General features: G+C 33.8%; 2 protein-coding genes across 6 annotated transcripts in view; one reads left to right on the forward strand and one right to left on the reverse strand.

Moving 5' to 3' along the window:
* The window catches only part of LOC138323660 (RUN and FYVE domain-containing protein 2-like), a 51,809-nt gene that overhangs the window by 13,768 nt on the left and 14,367 nt on the right, over window positions 1-23,674 (reverse strand). For 2 of the 5 annotated variants that reach the window (XM_069268426.1, XM_069268429.1), the window contains exons 8-12: window positions 22,097-22,268; window positions 21,501-21,521; window positions 19,590-19,706; window positions 18,746-18,913; window positions 1,445-1,542 (exon numbers count right to left, since the gene is read on the reverse strand). In XM_069268426.1, the coding sequence (XP_069124527.1) occupies window positions 1,445-1,542; window positions 18,746-18,913; window positions 19,590-19,706; window positions 21,501-21,521; window positions 22,097-22,268 (576 nt within the window). Of the gene's footprint in view, window positions 1-1,444; window positions 1,543-12,351; window positions 12,370-18,745; window positions 18,914-19,589; window positions 19,707-21,500; window positions 21,522-22,096; window positions 22,269-23,674 lie in introns of all 5 variants that reach the window. The other 3 variants (XM_069268425.1, XM_069268427.1, XM_069268428.1) reach the window with 3 other exon arrangements.
* Window positions 10,613-15,073, forward strand: LOC138323662 (prepro-gonadotropin-releasing hormone-like protein). The gene is made up of 4 exons (XM_069268431.1): window positions 10,613-10,761; window positions 13,363-13,562; window positions 14,042-14,107; window positions 14,641-15,073. Exons 2-4 carry the CDS (start codon window positions 13,368-13,370, stop codon window positions 14,683-14,685), a joined length of 306 nt encoding a protein of 101 aa, XP_069124532.1. The 5' UTR covers window positions 10,613-10,761; window positions 13,363-13,367; the 3' UTR covers window positions 14,686-15,073.

Consider the following 23,674-nt stretch of genomic DNA (forward strand, 5'->3'; position numbering starts at 1 on the left):
TATCACAAAGTATTCTAAACTATATACTTTGAATTCAATTTCCATTAAATTTCGGATAGTGATACTAATGTATCATTTATCTTCACAGAGGAGAGCTGGTGTGTACATGTATGGTATATGTATATGTTGACCATAGCGTTTCGCGTTTTGAGAAGACTACTTAATATCGCTTAATTGGTTTATTGTTGTATTTACGTTCAATTAACAGCATGTGTCTTATAAGGACAGCCTCTCCTGTATGCGATGTGTATGTCTGTATAATTTGGGAGGCTGCGGTATGTTCGTGCTGTGTCTCCTTAGTGGACACTCTTGCCCATTCTTGCTGAATCATATCTCCAAGGATACCGGACAGCATTTGTCGTTGAGATTCCATCAAAGAGAGTGCAGACAATACTGAACACAAGTCGACTTGATGATGTCTTGCAATACGCAGAAAGTGTGTGTCTGAACCATTAACATGTACATTTACTGACTTTAATCATGAAATAAAACCGATTATTGTAGGTAAATAACTATGTTAATTTACTCTAACAAGTGAAAAAATGTCTGCCATCTGTTTCAGACGAAGATCGTGTTATATGTATTCCCATAGGCAATACATATACTATCTTCCACAAAACTCCATAACCGGTATTTGATTTTGTTAATGTGTATCCCGTAACGCCTACGTTACGTATAAATACAGTATAATGTATTACGTACTCTGCGCGGGAAGCGTCAATGACAAAAGCTAAGTTGGCGATGGTTGATGACTCGCACTTACACGCTTTCTTATCAAACATAATGACAATACCAATGGTGCTTACTACATTCTCCGAAACATCTGCTATACTATAAAGAGTGGATTATAAACACCTGATTACTGACGAAACGATCAAACGTCTAACGTTTACTAGAATAAAACTTAATTGTACGTTGCTAGCGTGTTTAATAACTTTTGCATGCACTCAACATGTTTTGGTGGTCAAAAATCTATCCAACGGGCAATAAAATCTTTAGATGAAAATAGTAGAAATAAACATCATGAAGTATAATTTTCAAGAGAAGCTACATACAACTTACACGAGCGTGACTTTGTATCTATCTAAACCTTTTGTTCATATTAATTAGAGAGATACACAGTTACATGTATAATCATTTAGACTTAACTCAAAATGTAATTCAAATCATTCTTGATGTTGATAGCATTACTCCTAAAACCGGTGTATTTCAAGTCACTATAGCAATGCATATAGTTTAACATGCAATGAAGACTGTCAAAACGACATCGTGTCAGGACTGCCCCGTCATAACAAGAGTTCAAGCCTTCACACGTGTTAGGTTTGTTTTTTACGAAAAGTGTTACAGTGAATTATGGCGCGATGTGTATTTTTTTCTTTTGGGAAAATGCTAATTTGCAAGAACATTTCAACTGAATACCATAACTTTTTTAATATCCACCCACCTCCTCTCCATGTCCTTAAGTGTTGTGACAAGCTGTGAGGTTTTGTCTTCTAACTTCGTCACCAGTTCTGTTTTGTGCTTTAGACTTTGGTCGCAGCTCTGAAAAGAACAAAAGAGGAAAGGCACCTGGCAACTAATTATCCGACATAGTGTCAAGATACCACATCATTAATTTAGATCTCATCGCATCCTCTATCCCCAAGGTGTTAATGTCACTTTCATCAAATGAAGGATTACGATTATTGGATTTGATGTTGGGGGGATTTTTTACCAAAATCAAAAACATGCAATCGACGTATGACGTTATGATAAATCATTTTTCATGCCATACAATTCTGATGGAATGTGATGTTTTCTTATGGCACATATTTCTGACAATTATTTATTAAAATTTCCCCTAAAAACTATGCTTCACTACTTCACAAATACATGAAATTATAAACATTATATTTATGCGTTATCCACACTCTTGAGTTACCTTCTTTATATATTGTCTTAAAACTAAAACCATTTCTTTAAAAAACAAGAAAAGACAAATAGCAATCACAAAAGTTATTCATAGGGGATATTGTGTTTAGGTTTAGTATAGAAAGTATTCCTTGCAAAACAGACTAATGATGATGAAACAGGTTCAAACTGTTTCATTTGCATTACAATTACCGCAAGGGAACAATTACTTTTTCAAGTAAGATTTTAATTAGATTTTTGAATTAATGAACGTAAGTCGTTTCTCTCTGGGACGCTTGAACAGGGATCGGCATTGCTATAATTGTAATTTTGTTTTCGATTTTAAATTTCAGATTCTACGACACTCCGTTTGGGAACGAGGACACCAAGGTCCCAAGGCAGCCGTTAATTTTGTAGATAAAACAAAGGTCTTAATTAGAACCTTTCTCAGCTCTTACTTCGTTAGCAAAAGTCAGCTATAGCGCTCAATCCATATCGAAGAAATCCTCCTACTTTTTCATCGTACATACATGACAAACCAGGTTCCATATTTGGTAATTTATTAATGTAACACATATTTCAGACAAAACAAAGCCAAGACAACAATCATCCATGTATATTAAATATACATATCAAGTGTCCGAACTTCGAAGTGAGTTTCGAAATGGCGATCTAGTAGGGAATGACTAGGGAGTTGTTTTAATATCCGACACATACTTTATTGAGTACATTCACACGTAACCTCTAACAATGCCATGGACATAGAACACCATTAAAGGGACAATTCACTCAGGCTAATATTTTTACATAGCAAAGAAGCAAAATATGGCATAAATGTATTGTTCTACATTTCTTATGAAACATATAACATAAAATATTGACAAATTCCACGTCATTGTTTAGTATTTTATTTGATACCGTTGTAAATACAAATCGTTGATCAATACGATTAAGCAGGTACAATATGTACGCTGTACCCATATCCGAGCCAAAGTCACGCACGTTAAACGAATGAACTACATAACCATTGTGAAGGTAATAAAATTATTTTTAGGCAAGACAATTCACCTAATACGGTAAACACACTACTGTCAGAGCGATTTGAGTAGTTCTAGACAAAAGTAGCATTACTCTACGAGCAAGGGACAGGGTTCAGCATACAAGATGTTTGACAACAATGTGTAATGGCGGACAGCGAGCGAGTTTGAACATTTCACACACATTTCACAACCATGGGCATTTCTGGCATATCACAGTAAAACCGACTGATCTAATTTCCATTAGAACTGGGTTTTTTTCCGATATATGTACAAATTTTAATGTTCTCTTAGACTGAATTGTCCCTTTAAACTCAACGTGCATATTTATTAATAAAAATTGGATCACGTAATGTCCTAGTATAGCAAATCAAGACTGAAACTATCTTGACACGGTGACAATACTACAGGTATTAGCTAAGAACAGCTGAACCACATGACCTCTCGCACTTATACCATCATGAAGAGGCAGATTCCGACGACTGTCAACGAATCTGTATGATCGATTTGACTCGTCAGTATTAAACTGAATAAGGATTCCCTTATCCGTTCGAAACTTTCGATTCATCAGCATCACCCTCTCTCATCCCCTTCATCACTTTAATAGCAAACAACATTTATGTATGTTTACACAAGTATCGGTAAACATCCATCCTAAAAGAAAGGAGAAAATTAAAATCTTAATCTTTAGGATAGATGGCCAAATGACCACAGGTTTAATATAACTTTTCCCGACTTGTAACTGAGGTAGGGCAAACGAGTGATAATCACTTATTCCGCTGTACCCCATCCCGTGGCGAGAATGGAAGGTCGGAGGCAGTAAGTCTCGACAAGGGAGAGCTACCTTATATTGACTTTAAACATCTAAACCAACAAACCATGTAACAGTGTTCGATATCGATAATGCTAAAAGGCATTGTTCGTTTCATTCTGAATCTATTAAATACAAAACCACATGAAAATGCAACTGGAAATTCCGATTTACGTGTAAACAGGTTTTGAAAACAATTTGCCACTTTTCAACTCAATTTTCTTCATTAATATCATGTGCAATACAAAACCAAATGACTTGATAGTAAAAAATGGCGTATGAACAAATATATTAAACTTACGGTCTGTCGACAACCAATCATTTAAGCCTATGGTCAAATGTGTTGTCTATTGGTTATGTTTGAAAATACATGCTATAAATCAATTACGTATTATATAAGTCATGGTATGGACCACACAATCCATAAATATCCACACTCCTAAAACATCTTACCGAGTTTCTTTTATTATGAAATGTAATGGCCTGGAATTTCCTGAGGTGATGGCCATTAAATATTTCGGTACCTTTCTGGTACTTCAGTGTCAAGCATTGATCTAGTTTGAGCTGCAATAATTATTGAGAAAAGAAGAATAATCTTTGATTGATATACATAGGCGTGCGATCAATTTTTTTTATTTGTGTCGAGTGCAAATCTAGGTATGATTCAGTTGACTATATTTTGAAAATAAGGTTAAAGGATAGAGTCTTCCATTGTAGGTGATTTAATGTAGATAATTTCAGATGAACAATTATTGATTTACCAATAGTCAAAATTATACATAGTTAAGACTTCAAATTTTAAATTAATATTTCAATTGTCTATACTTGTTTTGCTTTTATAGTGCATGGCATGTTACGGTCTCTTTCGGGTTATGGCTTTAGCCTCTGATTCTCATTATCTTTAGATCGCATCATCAACATCATCATCCTCATCATCATCACTGTTTTGAAAGGTCATTCTCTCCTGGGTAATGCGTTCAAACCTCTGTTGATATGAGACAATAGAAACTGATGATGACCCATGGTATTTATACATTTTATTAGTAATCATTTCCATTACATTGGCTTCCTCTTCCTCTCCAATTCCTAATTAACAGAATTTATAGATATAGAATAATTTGAAAGCCAAAGAAAGAGATATTAAGCCAATTATATTTTCCAATTCTACTGAAAAGTCAATGCTATTTCAGAACATAATCAGTTTTAGTGTTATCAGTTGATGAATAAATAATGAGTGGCCAGTCTATTTGACCAGTTCATCACTACGTCAATAAGACTAGTGATTGAAGGTTTCGTGGACATGCGGTTATGGCCGAGGAAGTGGTGATTGGCACACAGCAGCTGGAAAACCAATGACCACAGGCTATGTAAGATATAACAAGATAATTGTCGGAGATGTACATAAAGGTGTCCCAATCTGTTTACATAGGCCGCCGCGATGCATCATCTGCGACCCTCTCGAAAGATCAGCATCGGCTATACAGATAAAGGAGGAATAATAAAAATACACTTGAACTTCACTTTCTGAAATGTTTATATTCGTTCTTAATAATACGTACGATGACTTTTGTGCGACGCAGGAAGGGGTAATTGTGGTGACTAAGATCTTCATATCTGCCATTTGTATAGACTGGTACTTTAATATTTCTACTCCGTCAGGGAGGTCAATACTCCTTATCCATCAAAGCTAAATGACAAAAAATGTTAGAGAATGTAATAATGTAATGACGGATTAAAATATCACCGTATCAATATGTTTCCACCTGACGGATTTCAAATACCCCTGTGTCACGATTACCTCATTAACCGGTGCTACCATTATTTTTTTAAATGTAACAAATAACGAAGAAAATAGTATTACCCAATGGCGACGAAGCATATAAACCAATTACATGTAGATAATTCTGGAAATTCATTTTCAATAATTACCCTCCGCAATCTCATAAAACGAATAACTGATACCTGGATATAGTCTGAAGATTCCTTTGGTCTTATCAGAGTAACCATCTATTAATAGTCATGGTCATTTAACGACTTGCTAGGTTTATTGGTAGAGAAAACCTTGAGTTTTCCTGGAGAAAAAACTACCGACTTTCGGTTCGTACCTTGAAATTGCCCCATGTGGATTTCGAACTCATAACCTAGAGGTGGCGGGTCTGTGGTAATATGGCAGGACATCTAAACCACTCAGCCACCGCTGCCTCTAGTATGAAGAACGGACAGACAGAAGAACGTGTTCCTTAAAATCTGGGATAGATCCCCATTTTTACTAGAATTACATGTCCTGTGTCGTTTATGTAATAAAGAAGGCTACGTTTTCCGTTGTACAGTCATGTGCCAAAAGTTTATTTTTATTTTTCCCTATATATTCTATGCATTTTTTAACATTAATTTTTTCCTGATCTCATCTAGGCGCGGATTTTAATCAAATTTGGCATACTTGTAGAAAAGTATCTACACTTTCAGCTAATAATAATATTTATATAATTTTCCTTAATGCACTTTTTGAGAAACCCGTATTTCATTACCACGCAAAACTTTTTCGTTGCCATTTTGGTAAAAACAAAGAAGGAAATGACGTCATAAGTTTAAGTGGTGCACAAAAAATATACAATATATTGAAAACAAAATATCGGAAAATTATTAATATATTATGAGCTGAAAGTGTAGACAATTCTCTACAAGTATGCCAAAATTGATTAAAATCCGCCAATAGACGAGATCATGAATATTCAAAGAGAAAATGTAAAAATACATAGAATACATAGTAGGGAAATAAAAATTACGAAGACTTTTGGCACGTTACTGTCTTAGAAACTTTTGTATATACCTCAACATGAATCAGCAGCTAATATACACTGTATGTTTTTCCTTAAAAGCAATGGGGCTAAGGTTGTGTTGTTGTGTTGTTTTTGAACACTTTGAACGCCACACCGCTCTGTAGAGCATAATAAAACGAACTCACTGCATAGTCGAAAAGGGCAATTTAATTTCTCCTTTGTTGCGACGACTTAATATAAACTTTCGGTTGAATCGCATCTGACGGAAAGTAGTCGGCGGAGTCATGTAGGCGGTAATAATTGTAATCTCAAACCAATTTGCCTCGAACGTTTTCCTGTAGCAACCATTACATACAGTGTTCCCGTCACTTTTTAATGGGTTTTGTACCCCATGCTTGCAAAATGGGGTGTCGCAAAAGGGGGCAATTTATTCTTGATAAAAGTAACATAGATTTCTCTTTGTTTGATTTATTTTTAACAATATTGTGCTTCTAATTTGTCTCAAGTAATATGACGACGAGGAGGTATGTCATTTTTCATTTGAAAATCATTTGTTTTACGATTTCTCAATATATCCTAAACATGATTTTCGGTTGAATCAATTTTCAAGCATGATATGCCGACGGAACACTGTTTTTAGTAGGCGGAGTCATGTAGGCGGTAAAACAGTAACTAACCTCAAACCAAATTTGCCCTATACAAGGACTACGGTCAATTAATTAAGACAGATTTTCCATGTAACAACGTTTCGCGATCGGACACTGACATATATGGAGAATGCTTGTGCATTTTTTAAGATTATGTCTCATCTATAGGTGTGATGGCGGTCAGCTATTATCTCTTAAAGTGATACTGAACGATGCAGATTACCGACGATACTGAGCAGGACACGTCACTTAGTCACAGTTATGTATTTCGCAGGAATACGCTTTAATACTTTTTCGCAGGACGAAATGTTTACGCACATGTCATTTAAAACAGTGATAAGCTATATAATTTATCTTACCTTTCATCTTCAATTGTATTCGCGGCATTCAAATTCGTAGATAATTTGACTGTAAATATAGCGAAAGTTATACCTCCGCGATAGCACAACTGTACCGTAATCTAACTTCGGGCAAAACTTTCCTTGCCATAGCAACTCGCATGTATTTGCGACACCAGGTATATATCTTAACATCAGGAATATATCTTATTCTCTGCAGATGTTATACTTTATAAAAAAAAAGATTGCGACAATAACGAATTCATCAATTAAACCTATCTTTGTTAGGAAATCAAAACTGCTGTTAGAATCTTGTTTTTATAGCCTTGTTTGTTTGTTTGTTCAAACGTTTCGCTAACTTTTAATCAGCCAAATATAAAACAACGACAAAATAAAACAAGGACATAGTCATTCAGATCCCCCGCCAATGGAGATATCAAAGCTGAAGTAAGTTTGATTGTGGAGACCTATGTGTATGGAAAAAAAACAGGAAAAAGGAAGTTGAGCTAAAGAAAGATGGAGTATAATTCAAGAAGAACGGGGCTGCAATTGTTGAATCAGGTATACAGCCTTGATATTTATATTAGACTACATACACAAAGATGGGTGGAGTTTTGCAAAGTAACATTTACCATTTACCATGATATTTTCAGCAATGTTTCCATGGTTACGGAAAAAGTGCAAAAAATGAAAACCTAAAAATAGCAAAAGGTACTACTAGATCATAAAAAAGAATGTGTCTATGAAGTTTCGTGGAAGTATCACTGCTGCTTTTAGAGTTATGCTCCAGAAATGAACCTGCTACAAAAATATGATATTTTCAGCAATGTTTCCATGGTTACAGAAAAAAGTACAAAAAGTGAAAACCTTAAAATAGCAAAAGGCACTACTAGACCATAAGACTAATGTGCCTATGGAGTTCCGTGCATATATCTCAACCGGTTTTCTAGTTATGCTGCGGAAACGAACCTGGTACAAAAATATGATATTTTCAGCAATGTTTCCATGGTTACGGAAAAAGTGCAAAAAAAGAAAACCTAAAAATAGCAAAAGGCACTACTAGACCATAAGAACAATGTGTCTATGAAGTTTCATGAAATATCTCTGCTGGTTTTAGAGTTGTGCTCCGGAAACGATTCTTACACAAAAATCTGCCATTTTCAGCAATGTTTCCATGGTTACGGAAAAAAATGCAAAAAAATGAAAACCTAAAAATAGCAAAAGGCACTACTAGACCATAAGACCAATGTGTGTATGAAGTTTCGTGGAAATATCTCTACTGGTTTTAGAGTTATGCTCCGGAAACCATTCGTACGGACGGACGGACGGAACCCATTTGTATATCCCCTGCCAACTTCGTTGGGCGGGGGATAACAATACACAAGATAGACTTGTTTTCATTTTACATTCCAACACATACTTCGCAAAAGAAAATGGAATTTTACATCACAGATATAATTCGGAGAGAGACATCACACTAAGCCTAATTATTACGAGATAGTACTGTAAAAGGGCATGAGTTCTATTATTACAAAGATTCACAACGCAAACATACAGCAGTCTCCAAAAGGACGCACACATTTCACATACGCTACACGCTGCATACGCGAGATTTCTTCATTAATTTTCTAATCAACCAACCAACCGAGAGTATGATACTTGTTTGTTTGATTAAATTTACGTCCTATTAACAGTCAGGGTCATGGAAGGAAGGCCTCACATGTATGCGATGTGTTGCGTGTATTAAGTGCGGGTGTGTGTTTTGGAATCCTGCGGTATATTCGTGTTATGTCTTCTTGTATAGTGTAACTCTTGCCCTTTTTATAGTGCAATATCACTGAAGCATGCCGCTGAAGACACCAAGCAACACATCCCACTCGGTCACATTATACTGACAACGGGTGAACAACTCGTCATACTCCCGGTATGCTGAGTGTTAGGCAGGAGTAGAAACTACCACTTTTAAAGATTATGGTTTGTCTCGGCTAGGGAACAGAACCCAGAGCCTACCTAACATGGGCGAGAGCTCGAACAAAGGTCAAAAGAGAGGCGGTGTCAAGGGAGACGTCAGGAAGAAAATTGTAAGGCAGAAAGAAAAATATATTATCCTTAATTTAGTCGCCTTTTACGATCATGCAATAAGGGCAGCAGGTATGTCCTACCTGCAGGGCCAAAGAGTATGATACATAAAGCGTTGTCATCCCAGTATTCACAGAAGTAAGCAACAAAAGAATAGGTATTTTCTGTTATTAAACGCCACATAAAAATTCAGTCCTATTACCCCAATAGGAAAAGAAGAGTTACAATGATTTTCACCTTTCCACCAGTAATACCATATATATTATCTATGCATCATTTGTGTAAAAGAAATACAAATGAATGAACCTGGAATTACCACAACGGAACACAAAATCAAATTCCATGTTAAATGAAAATGATCTTCGACTTAGATCTCCGTGCCAGAAAAAAAAATCATATACTTTTGAAATAGCAATAAATGCAGTTTGAACAATTTGTAACACGACCTGCCCAACACCAGAGTCATTATATTTTGACAAATGTTTTGGAGTTGCATCTTAATATCAAAAATAATATGAAATTCATGATAATCTACACCGCCTTTTCCCTCGTTGTAACAATTCCTCTTTCCCTAGTAGTGATAACGCCGTATGTAATGTCGGCCAATTAAAATGGCGTCACCTTCAACGGCATTAAATCATCTGTAAAGGGCGTCTTAATTTCAGCTGAATCAATCAAGCATTACCTGCAGGATTTAATTATTATTTAATAGGCTGTTTTGACGAGATGTCTGTTCATAATAATTAATGATTCAGAATGTTATCACTTTTTTTAAGTTATAAATATCAGTCTAATCAAAATAATTGAAAAGGAACAAATTGAACAAGTTACGCTTGAAGTAGGGGAAAAATAACAAATATATAAAAATGCAATATGTAATTACCTTTTAGGCGAACCATCTACGGGGGAGTTAAATTGTATAGGTTATAACTATACCTTTGTGTATTAAGCTCCAAAATCACTCCCGGATTAATCTAGCCAAAAGCTTCACTAGTTGGCACGTTCATTTCCCATAACTATACATCATCGTTCCGAGCAGGTGCTCTTCCCTATCTCCCAGTGTTGTGACAGGACTATAAAATGTTCAGGGTTCCGCTACTCTACCACTGTCACGAGTAGGAGAGGGAACGTGAGAAGTGTTTCAGCAACAAGTAGCATCTACACCGGCCACAACACAAGGTAAGACAGCGTGTTTGAAATTTTAATATTGGCGACTACTACTAATTGAAAGGACGAATGTTTGTCCAAACCTTTTTGTCTTAAAAGTATTTTCATATTCATATTTTAGTGCTTCCAAACATATCCTAGTTATTTCATTGAAAAATAAAACTATGAAATACAAAATATAACTTTGTTAATCGTTTGAACAAAACCTCACATTTCATAGCTTCTACGTACTGGAAAAGAGAGAGAGAGAGAGAGAGAGAGAAATACATTGTATAACGATTTCTTTATTCGCTCATACAATTGATAATACAAGTGCACTTAATCTATGACAATATCATAATTTATGTTGTGATCGGAATTATAGTTACTGCAGGTTGAATTGAATTATTGGAAATAGGACCAACTTGGGCCCAATATCATAAACATTCCTTAACTTATAGAAACCCCTTTACTTCAAATTGTCCATATGAAAGCATTGCATAATTTAATTAATTAAGTTAAGTTATTAATAACCTTGAAGTCCGTAATATTTTCAATGGAGAACCATACGTTAAGAAAAGTTTAGGGAACTGTGTCCCGACCAGGTGTAATCAATAATGTTAAGTTTGTATTTAAAATATATTAACAGTTACTTTATTGAGTTAAGCATGAAAAATAATAACGTAGAGCTAAATATCGTAATCCAAACCCTCTGATATTATTGTAATTATGTGATACTATTTTTGCTCCAAAGAAAAAGAAAATATTTAATTTAATATAATTAATACTATACACAAAACTCTTCATTGTAATCTTTTAATTACTATTAATTGTATTTTTTTTCTTTTCCGCTAATTTTAGCCTTAAATTTCCGTTTTACGTCTAATTGATAAGTAACTAAGATATTTCAAATTGTTCATCCTGAAGTATGCCCCTCCCCCCCCCCACCTTTTTAATTATGAAATGTGAATAATCACATGCTATAACATTGTATTGAGATTTCGCTACTCTAACGTTGCACGATGTCAATATAACGAATGAGCTACAGTTGTATTCGAAGAAACAACGAAATATCACAATGATGCATAAAAGAGCAAAAACATTTTCATGAGATGTGAACAAACGTCTAACTGAATGACAGCTAGTTTTTAAAAGTGACATTTTCAATTCCGAAAGAAAGCAGGATTAATTTTTCGCATCATTCATGACAGGACATTTTAGACTTAAAATCTAAACGTTCCTATCATACATGCTGATAAAAAGTGGGAAATCGACGTTTATCCTATTGCAAAAGGATTGTGCAAATCGTGTGCAATGTTATCATATTTGATTTAAATATCTTTATCTGATATTACAGTTACATTCTTGCTATTCAGAATGAAATTCATAGATATTTCAACGATTGCATCAGCGCATTAATCATCGCATCAGAGAGTAATTATAAAAAAAAAATTATTTCAGGCGTTGTTTGTACTTTCTGACATGTGTTCACGTATATTGCTAGGGATTGTATGAAAGGTTGTGCAGTTAACAGATGTTGCTCAATAATGCGAATTTATTGAACTTGAAAACTTTTTCTGCCATTGTGCAATCTGTGTATAGGAATCGTAATATCGTGTTTACCTTGTGATTATTTGAGACCTGTAAAAATGTAGAATATATAGAAAACGGTAAGTCAATTTGTAAAATGATTTCACAGTAATAAAATACTTTAATATCATGTAACAAAATGTATTTCGTTCAATTATTGTGCATCAATAGTTATAAAAATATAGAAACATTACGAATGTACGTTGTATTTCTCTCAATATTAAGAAAAACAATACAGGATATAGTAAGTTAATTGGCAAACATAAAATCGAAATGTAAATATTGAAACTAGGCATTATCGATAAAGATCAAACGCTGCAAGTGCCTTTAGGCACAATCGCGTAGCAGTTAGTAGGAATGACTCTTTGTCCGTACTTTGGTGGTATATTTGATTGGCCAGTGTGTGGTAATCACTTTTCCTATAGCCTATTAGTGACTGTCTTTGTTTAGTGGAGTCGAACAATTACTGTAACCCCATAAAAGAGGCTGGTAACCATTAGTACTAATTTGATGATGAGGGTCAGAAACCCTAAGCACAGCTGCACATAAGTATGTTACATACATCGTAGTTAATTTACAGGGTATAAGGCCTACGTCCGTGAGTTGGACTGTTTTACGCACCAGAAATTAAAAATAACATAATGAATTAAAATCCACACAAACACACACAGTCGCACCACTTGATCGGTTTAAAAACAAATATGTTAAAGGAATTTCCATAGCAAATGCAGTAAAGTTAGAAGAAATCGCGAAAACTAAAATATCATTTTTAAATTTTACCTTCAAAAAAAGTAAAGCAATATGATTTTAAACTATTTAATTACTATTTCAAACACTACGACGCGTCTTCTTCTTATATTTAATGATATTATCAAACATATTATACATAATGTATGTTTCCAAAAACATGATAATCAAATTTAAATGTTAGCGCTTAATGATTTGACTTCTTAAGCGTTGAATATTCTTAGTTGTTACTAAGACCATCATCTCAATAGAACTCATATCGTCTAATATATGTTTAAATTGTTTTTTATTTTGTAGAAAGAATGGCATCCTACACAAAGATCCTAGTAGCACAAATACTGCTGGTCGGTTTACTAGTAGCTGTGGTGACGGGACAAAACTTCCATTATAGCAATGGATGGCAACCAGGTAAAAGAGGCGCAGCAATGGCTTCATCTGGTTCACAAATGTGCAGCTTCAGACCTCATATAAAAGCCTTACTCCTTTGGATTATTGAAGTAAGTTACTTTTTTGTATGGTGTCACACTATCTGTTGTTATAACATCTGACTGTGACTGGAAAAAGCACAACAAGTTAGAATCACGGCTGCACAAACTATAGAGAACAAAATAATAACGCTTGTAATACTGATTACATAAATGGTTTTTTACAGTACAAAAATCAATTTCTCTATCATTTGCTAAAACCCGTTTGGTCACAAGACCAAATGCGATAAGTCATTCAAACCAATAGTTTGATAATTGAATTATTTAACTGTTTAATAAATGTCGTATTGCATGAAAAATGTGGAATGAATCTGACATATATAAATAGATATGACAGCCGAAATATCACTTCGATAACAAAATTGAACATATACAAATATTATTTTATTTTTCATAGGTGCATTCATAAACAAAAACAAAACTATCACAGTCACAGTTCGCATATTTCTTTATTGTAAACAGAAATTGAGTATACTTTTTCTTTTAAAAAGGACGAAGTGAAAAGAATAAAGTCTTGTGGTAGTTCCGGATATGATGACATCATCAACCTTTTACAGGTAATATACGTAACTCTTTTTTCCCACATTACTATCAACATCCTCTGCTGTCTTAAAATATTTTTTACCTTATAGTCTATTCATACATTTTAGAAAGAATACATTTCAATGAACAAGTTTAAATAATATTTAAATGAAAAGGTTGAAATAATCCGTGAAATAGAAATACTGTATTTCCGATTATGTTTACGCGATTAGACCAATTTTTTTTATTTTTTTTACAATTTTTAAAATAGAAAATCACCCTTACGCGATTGAGTTTGAAGTGTATATAAAACTCACACGATTCTTAATATATCAAGGATAAAACTTTTGCAACCAAGGTGATAGACCGCGAAATCGCGAAAATAACCAGTTATACAGTAATAATTTATTTAGTATAACTTTTCAGACACGGGAAGCACTAAGTTGGTTCGAGTGTGTTTCATTTTATAACGCTTATAAATAGCTATGTGGTCATTTAAGATGCGGTGTGATGTATGAGATGAGTAGATATGCATTGTATTACTCACGATTATATTTTTATTTTCCAGGCAAAACAAAACGGACTTCCAGTGATGCCAAGTGACCAACAGTAATACAAGACTTAATAAAATATCTAAACATCAACGCAAATTAATAAAGTAGACATATAACAGATATACGCTTTAAAGGGGACAAATTACAATGTGGATAAATTAGTTCGATTATGGGCGACCGATCACTGTCAATGCTTCGGTAGTCCAAATTCCTGGATTAAAAATACCTGCGCAACATCAAATGACGACATTCAAACAGCAGTTCTTTGGGGCAATACGCACAAACTAAAGACAAAAGAACTGTCTTCAGAGGCCGGGGAAATTACATCGAAGATTGTGCTGGCATCATTGAGATGAGTTCTATTACTTTAAAAGTTTAACATAAGTCAGTGCGTTTTGTACATATCGGTTTCCATTCATGCTAATAAAAACGGGGTCTTAAAATTGATTTTTGTCAGTGTCGTTTTTTATCTTTACTATCTGAACGTTTTTATATGTCTGTACTCAGTCAGGTTATCCCCACGGTATCCATTTTTACAGGAGACCCTTCTTGCCTCGTAAGAAATTGCTGAATACCTGTCATTGCTATGGTATTATCCCATAGATAGTAATTACAACAACCCCTATATATACACTTCATTGGGTTACATTTTAGTGAGAGTATATATCCCATCACTATGATGGTAGAGAACTTTGGATCAAATTCTAAATGGACATTGATTTGATGTTTCGTGTCTGCTTTTTACAAGAAAACAAAGTATTCAGCAAAATAAACCACGAATTAGGAGTATGTTAAACAGGTCCTAGTGAAATCTTATATTTATTTCGTCATTTCCTTTCTCCTTCTAACCTCTTCGTAGCATTCTAATTCTCATATATTCACTAGTTGCCAATACGACGCTGTATTTGAAGTGTGACTTCGTACGCAAGCCTCAATTAATTGAGAATGGCAACTTTACCAAATACTCAAACTAGTAAGTACTGAATCGTTATTTTGAAATCAAGTCTAAAAACAATCCTTGTTTAATGTTTTCACACTTCTTGAACCCGATCTACATCATGTGCGATTCTATTTTGGGGTTTTCACCTTGAGTGTCATAATCAAATTTGAAACTCGAATCCACTACCTACTCGGTTAGTGAAAAGATGAGCTAATGGAGGATAACAGATGACGTATATTTTCTAACAATTCCCGCACGAGATCACCTAGAGAGTTCCACGTGCGTATATACACGAATCACAGGTAATAGATAAGACAAAAGTAACACTAATGAACTATCAAGCTTTTTTCAAGTACTATCATTCTCAAATAATTCTCGGCAGGCAACAAATTACTGAATGGGCTTTGGGAATTCCATACGTGAATCGTCTACTTTCAATTTATTTTAGATATTATATAACGCGATAAATCGTATACAAAAAATTGCTCTACTGACGACAACGATACAATCATTATCATGGATCAATTCAGTGCGGCATATGTGTTACAGCAAGTAAAGAAATATTTTGTAAATATTTTGAGGTATTTTAAACAGTCATTGAACAAAATGTAAAATATATCCATAAAACCATAGTAACCGTATAGGTATAATCAGAGTTTCAGTCTGTGTTTCACTCCTTAACAACAATAATCCTTTAGACGTAATATTCTTCAGACGCTGCGTTACCATTACAGTAAGGACTCTTCCTGAAATTTAATTACGCTACAGCTTGTAGACTTTAAAACATTGTGCCGGCTTTTACATCTATTTCAGATCAGCGCAATCAATTCTATATTTCAAAGTAAGGAGTGATTAAGAAATGTGCTGAGATGCAAGGCAAATAAAAAAGAAAGTCTATGTAATATTCGAATGATAACTCCATTACTTTCATCCAACTTTGAGAAAGAACTAATAACATCATATTTGTGATGAAAATTCATCCGTACAAACAGTTTTGACTTTATCATGCCTTGTGATACAATACATTGTATGAGTGGTGGATTTGCTGATTAACAGGTGTCTCTCCCTTAATTATGCTGATCACCTCGATCAACAAGTGTCTACCATAATTATGCTTTCTCCCAAAATTATGCTTATCATCTTGATCAACAGGTGTCTCCAATAATTATGCTAATCACCTTGATCAACAGGTGTCTCTCCCATACTTATGTTGATCATTTAATTATTGATCAATTCAAGTATTATGAAAAAGATAATCGAAAACCAAACAGCCATGTGATCAATGGTCAAAGAATAATAAAGATTTTTTTATCAGAACAGTATATAATCCATAGGCGAAAGGACCCATTAAAAGAGGAAACACAAGATGCATGATGCCAATTTATCCTTATACCAAGATCCATAACAATTATTAATTTATGATAGCTTCTGCTCAGACAGAGCATTGGAGATTATGTCATATCTCGTTTGTCTGATCATAAATGTTTACCAATAAGTGCAATTAAATAATAGTGATGCGTATTCGTCTGGAAAAATGAAGAGAAATGATTGGCATTGTCGTGATGAGCTGAAGCATTTAATCCAATTTCTCGAAAATCAAAAGACAAATGGGATCTTGATTGAGTAAACTAATCATAATAAAGGACGGTAATGGTAATATACGTGGTAACTAAACCTGTAGATGGACTGTGTGAACTTTTAAAGAATTATATCATATGTACTTTAAAGGGACAATTCACTCAGGCTAATTCTTTTACATAACCAAGAAGCAAAATGTGGCATAAATGTGTTGTTCTACATTTCTTATGAAACATTTAGCATAACATATTGACAAATTCCAAGTCATTGTTTAGTATTTTAATTGATGCCGTTGTAATTACAAATCGTTGATCAATACGATTAAGCAGATACAATATGTACGCTGTACCCATACCTGAGCCAAAGTCATGCACGTTAAACAAATGAACTACATACCACTTGAGGATGTGATGAAACGGTTTTTTAGGTAAGACAAATCACATAATAAGGTAAACACACTACTGTCAGAGCAATTGGAGCAGTTCTAGACAAAAGTAGCATTACTCTACGAACAAGGGACAGGGTTCGGCATACAAGATGTTCGACCACAATGTGTAATGGCGGACAGCGAGCGAGTTTGAACATCTCACACGCATTTCACCACCATGGACTTTTCTGGCATATCACAGTAAAACGACTGATCTAATTTCCATTAGAAATAGGTTTTTTCCGATATATGTACAAATTCTAATGTTCTCTTAGACTGAATTGTCCCTTTAATATCTTATGACTTTGGCTAGAAGAATATGCCACTTTTCTATCATGACTTCCAAATGTTGAATGCAAATCTCAACTTATTTCCTAATTCATTATTATACGATAGTCTAGGCGTGTGGGGTGTGCTCTACTATTAATATTTCATCCTTCAGTAATTAAGATAGCCAGAGTGAACTTGTCAATTGTGGTATAATTGATAGCAAACGCACTGGCCATTAAAGTTCTTGAGAAATTAAAAACTGAAATCATCCAAATGCCAAAACATATTAAGGTTTTAGTAGTTATTACCAATTTTAAATCATCATCAAAAATGAGAATCTTAGGCACCTGTTTTTGTTAATATCTCTCAACAGATAATTAGAAAGGAATGCGTGGATACCCGTATATCTGCTAACTTTGCAGGTATAATACGTGTATATGATAGCAACTACACAGAAGTAAAAAGAGCTCATAGTAGAATATCAAACCTTTTCATCACATTTTTACAAATTTGTGAGGCTGAGAATAAAAAAATCAAACAGAATGTCATTACTCTTCTAGACTACACAACCTAGCTATGGAGTGGGGTGTGTTGCTAAAAGTAGAATGCTAGATATCTTAATCACTGACTTCGTGATCATATGTGGTGAACTAGTTGTAGAATATGAGATATTGTATTGCTCGATCACTTAATATGCATTACCTAGAGGTAGTGCGCTAGTAATATAGTAGAATGAATATTTATATGTTTGGGCGACCAAGCGAAGGTTGGCTAGTGGTAAAAAAATAGCACATTCGATCACTTTGTGAGCCTTATAGGTGACAGACAAGATGTAGATTATCATCCTTTATTCAAAATGCAATAACTTTGATGAAAAACGTTGAGAAGCTTGGCTTTGACTTACCTGTAATTTTTGATAAAGCTCTAAGTTAATTGTTTTAATCTCCTCAAGCTGTTTTCTCAATGAAATCATGGTATCTTGTTTTTCGTGAATGTCTTTTTCTAAAATCCTCAAAGCCATCTCCATTTCTTGCTTCATACCAATCTGAAGTTCTAATTCTTTTTCCACATCCTAAAGAATTAATAAAGAGATCATTTGTTTTAATGATAGGTTTTGATGGAAAATATAAAAATATACGATATTGAAATATGTAATCATAGTTAGGTGGTAGCAGACTGACATAATTTTTGACTCAATTTGGAAGTCAAAGCAAAAATATTCACCTGCTATTTCCTTTTTTTATAACATATATAAAAACCTATATATAAATACTGTAACATCAGTCATACATTTATCAAAGTAAAGTTCTTTAAATCAACTACAGGTTGTAGATAATATTCCACATCACTTTTGCCTTAATTTTATCCATCATCAGTATTTAACAATTGTGTTTTTCTACAGTTCCATAGTATCCATTGTCAGATAGAGTCAGCCAATTAAACTAATTAAATTAATAAAATCAAACAAAAAACATCTTTTGATTAGTTGTTAAATTTTGCCAGGAGATAATTTAAGGATTTCCCCATTCAAATGGATGGTTACTCGGGGCATAGAAATGTTTGCACATTTGATCTTGTAAAAGTTATAAGCTATACAGTTTGTCTTATTTGTCATTCATTTCATTTTCTTCGCGGATATCATATATCAAATTGTATTCTCCCACCAATAAAAGCAATTATACAGTATTGTAAGGGAAACATTAAGACAAAATCAACAGGAAGATTAATAACGTTGTGTGATTACTTACTAATCTAGTTTGTGTTTCCTCATCCAATCTTTTCTTCATATCCCCGTACATCTCATCCAGCCCTGCTCTAGATGTCTGGTATGTTTCTCTCTCTATCTCTATGTCTTGTTTATTAGCCTGTTGAGCAAATTAGGGATTATTGTATCTTTCAATCAAGGATTATTGTAGTTTTCAATCAAGGATTATTGTATTTTTAAATCAAGGATTATTGTATTTTTAAATCAAAATGTTAAGCCAAAGAATTGTTATCTTTACATATTAATCAATCATTTTACAGAAGTTAATATCTTTCTTCAATACAAGTTATCTTATACAGCACTAATAGCTATAGATTATGCATACAGTACTTTACACATCTACCATATCTTACAATATCATGCAACTTTTTTTCTAGATTTAAATGTTTATTTTTTCTTTTTATTTAAATATTTATTAACATTTATTTTGGGTAGGTATTAAGGATAGAAAAAAAAATACTGAATTTTATAAATATCATATTATAACCTTGTCTTTCATAGCCTAAATATTGTACATTTAACCAACAACATAACATGGTCTTCAGAGTAACCTCCCATACCACTAGTTTGCCAACAATATTGCTAATATATCTTTCATTAAGAATAATGTACATGATAAAAAAACGATTTTAAGATAGTACTGTAGCAATTTAAACAGGTGAAAATATCCCTTTCAAAGACTAAAAAGTCTTCATTTAAATTCAGGAGAAAAATTCTTGTTTTTGCATAATACTTTTTCTAACTCCAATGGAAGATCTTTTAACATCCACTACTAAATTTACTTTATACAATAAGTTTACTCTCCACTCTTGAAATAGGTATTGATAAAAATCCTCAATACTTTCATGAGTTTGCTTTCTTCATTAAGCAATTGAATACATGAAATACATAAATGGTAAAGGGAATAAAATATGGTATTAAACTCAAAATAACAAAACAGCGTTGACAATATCATGTTAACTGCTTTTGAAACTGAAACTACATCAAAGCTAAATTATAAGAAATGTATGAAAATAGTACACTTTATATTCAGGATGGCTGTGCTTGAATTGATATACTGTGCAAAATAATATTCAATAACATTGTATTGAAATACATGTATTTGAATTTGTTAATTCATTTACTTCAATTATAAAACATTTCACAAGAGAATTGATAGACAAATTAAATACCAATTAACTTATTATAGAAGAGAAATTAGATTCAAATTTTCTTGTGAACATTTAGCTATTATGAGATAGATCACTGTATGCCAATTAGCACCATTTTCAATTCAATAACCAAATTTATTACTCATTAACACATATCATTAGTATATTGATAAAATAATCATTTTAAAACAAAAGAATTAAACATTTGTTATCTATTCTTTTTCTCACAAAAATAAAATTTTAAATCATTTTGCTGAAATAAGCAGATAAAATTAACCATCTTATATCTGACAAGTGCAAATCATAGAATAAAAAGCAGTTTATATATAAAAGTATCTTAAACATTCTGTTTGGCATTTGTCTATGTAATTATTAAACTACAAAAGCTTATGACAGTTTACACAAGAAGCTACATTTATATTGATGTTAACACAAAAATATTTGACATGCTGACATCAGTGTTTTGGAAATCATCAATAAAATGTCCATTTTCTTTTGTGTTTAATATTATCAGACAAAATGTAAACATACACATTTAACTGTAACCAAATGGTAGTTTACATTTAAATGAATACAATTAAGGTGACAAATGAATGTTCATTTTGATATTATGACGTTTCTCTATCTTATCATCAAAATTGTATTCATAATGTTTGCATACTGGTGACAGTTCATTGTTGGGATGACAATGTGACAATAGCAGTTATTTTTTTGCCTGCTAACAATAGATAGATATGACTTACCAATTGTAATGTCTTTTCTGACTGGAAGACCAATTGAAAGTAGGTTGTAATGTGTATATTGTAATCATGTCTGTTTATTTTTAAGAGTTTTTTTACGCTGGTGTGCAAGTGCATGGCAAATATGGCAAATTTACGCTGGTGTGCAAGTGCATGGCAAATTTACAATGTTACTTTTAGAGACTAACATTGCTTGGATCTGTTTTATGTTCTAGCTAAAGGCAGATAACTCAGTCAGAACACATAATAGCATTCTATGTATCAAGTGTTAGTGATGTATATGTCAATGTGTTTCACTTATACATGATCTTTCATAATTATATCTAGTCTAGCAACAATAATAATATAAATAACAACTTCCAACAAACAAAATCATATTTATGAAGCCAATTTCAGTGCCAACACCTCAAACACTAAACATATTACACTATTATAAAAGAGGAATTTATTTTATCAAAAGAATAGCATTAAGCTAACACACTTCCTAGCTACAAGTTATGTGAATGTGACAATTAATCACTACCCCATTTATAAGAATACACAAAGTTTTGACAGTGCTAAAAAACACTTATAGATACACACATAGAGAGATTCTTTACCTCCATCTGTTTCTGTGCTCCCTGAAGGAGAGCATTTTTTTCTGCCTCAAGAGCAGCATTCTCCTCCTGGAGGGTGAGGATGGTATTTTTAGATATGGCCAGATCCTCTTTCATTAATGCGTTAGTTGTCTGTGACGTTTCCATCTTCTGTTGCAGGTTTGTTACTGTAGCACTGAGTCAATTAAAACATAGCTTTATAATTAAAGTTATCCTGATGTATTAATATGGCCAAAAAAAATATATCTGTTTAGGGTTACTCGACCAACCCTAATTTTTTTTTTTCACACTTATCTACGAAAACAAGAGATCCCAGAGGGATCTTGGCACCCACCAAAGAATGATTTATGTCTGACAATGGAAAGAGGATCTTTTCCCTGCTTTTCAAACTTTTTCAAACACACTACATATAAAATTTGAGACAGATCGCTATAGTACTTTCTAAGAAAAAGTGGTAACAAACTTCAACAATGAAATCTAAGATGGCGGCCGGTTGGCCATCTTTTTTACCGATCAGTCCCAAAAAGCATTATGGAGCAGTCCTTAAAGGTACTATGCACAACTAGGGTACAAGGGGAAACTATGCTTGGAATTTGAGAAAGATCCCTTCAGTACTTTCTGAGAAATAGCGATAACAAACTTTAACTATCAAAATCCAAGATGGCCGTCGGTCGGTCATCTTGTTCACCGATCGGTCCCAAAATGCAATATGCACAACTAGGGTTCTAGGGGAACCTACATATGAAATTTGAGAAAGATCCCTTCAGTACTTTTTGAGAAATAGCGGTAACAAACTTAAACTATCAAAATCCAAGATGGCCGCCTGTCGGCCATTTTGTTCACCGATCGGTCCCAAAATGCAACATACACAACTAGGGCCCTAGGGAACCTATATATGAAATTTGAGAAAGATCTCTTCAGTACTTTTTGAGAAATAGCGGTAACAAACTTAAACTATCAAAATCCAAGATGGCCGCCTGTCGGCCATCTTGTTGACTGATCGGTCCCAAAATGCAATATGCACAACTAGGGTCCTAGGTGAACCTACATATGAAATTTGAGAAAGATCCCTTCAGTTCTTTTTGAGAAATAGCGGTAACAAACTTTTAACTATCAAAATCCAAGATGGCCGCCTGTCGGCCATCTTGTTGACTGATCGGTCCCAAAATGCAATATGCACAACTAGGTTCCTGGGGGAACCTGTATATGAAATTTGAGAAAGGTCCCTTCAGCACTTTTTGAGAAATAGCGGTAACAACCTTTAACTATCAAAATCCAAGATGGCCGCCTGTCGGCCATCTTGTTGACCGGTTGGTCCCGAAATGCAATATGCACAACTAGGGTCCTAGGGGAACCTACATATGAAATTTGAGAAAGATCCCTTCAGCACTTTTTGAGAAATAGCGGTAACAAACTTTAACTATCAAAATCCAAGATGGCTGCCTGTCGGCCATCTTGTTGACCGATCGGTCCCAAAATGCAATATGCACAACTAAGGTCCTAGGGGAACCTACATATGAAATTTGAGAAAGATCCCTTCAGTACTTTCTGAGAAATAGCAGTAACAAGAATTGTTAAACG

This window comes from Argopecten irradians, chromosome 5, assembly GCF_041381155.1.
Source record: "Argopecten irradians isolate NY chromosome 5, Ai_NY, whole genome shotgun sequence".
Classification (NCBI taxonomy): Eukaryota; Metazoa; Mollusca; class Bivalvia; order Pectinida; family Pectinidae; genus Argopecten; species Argopecten irradians.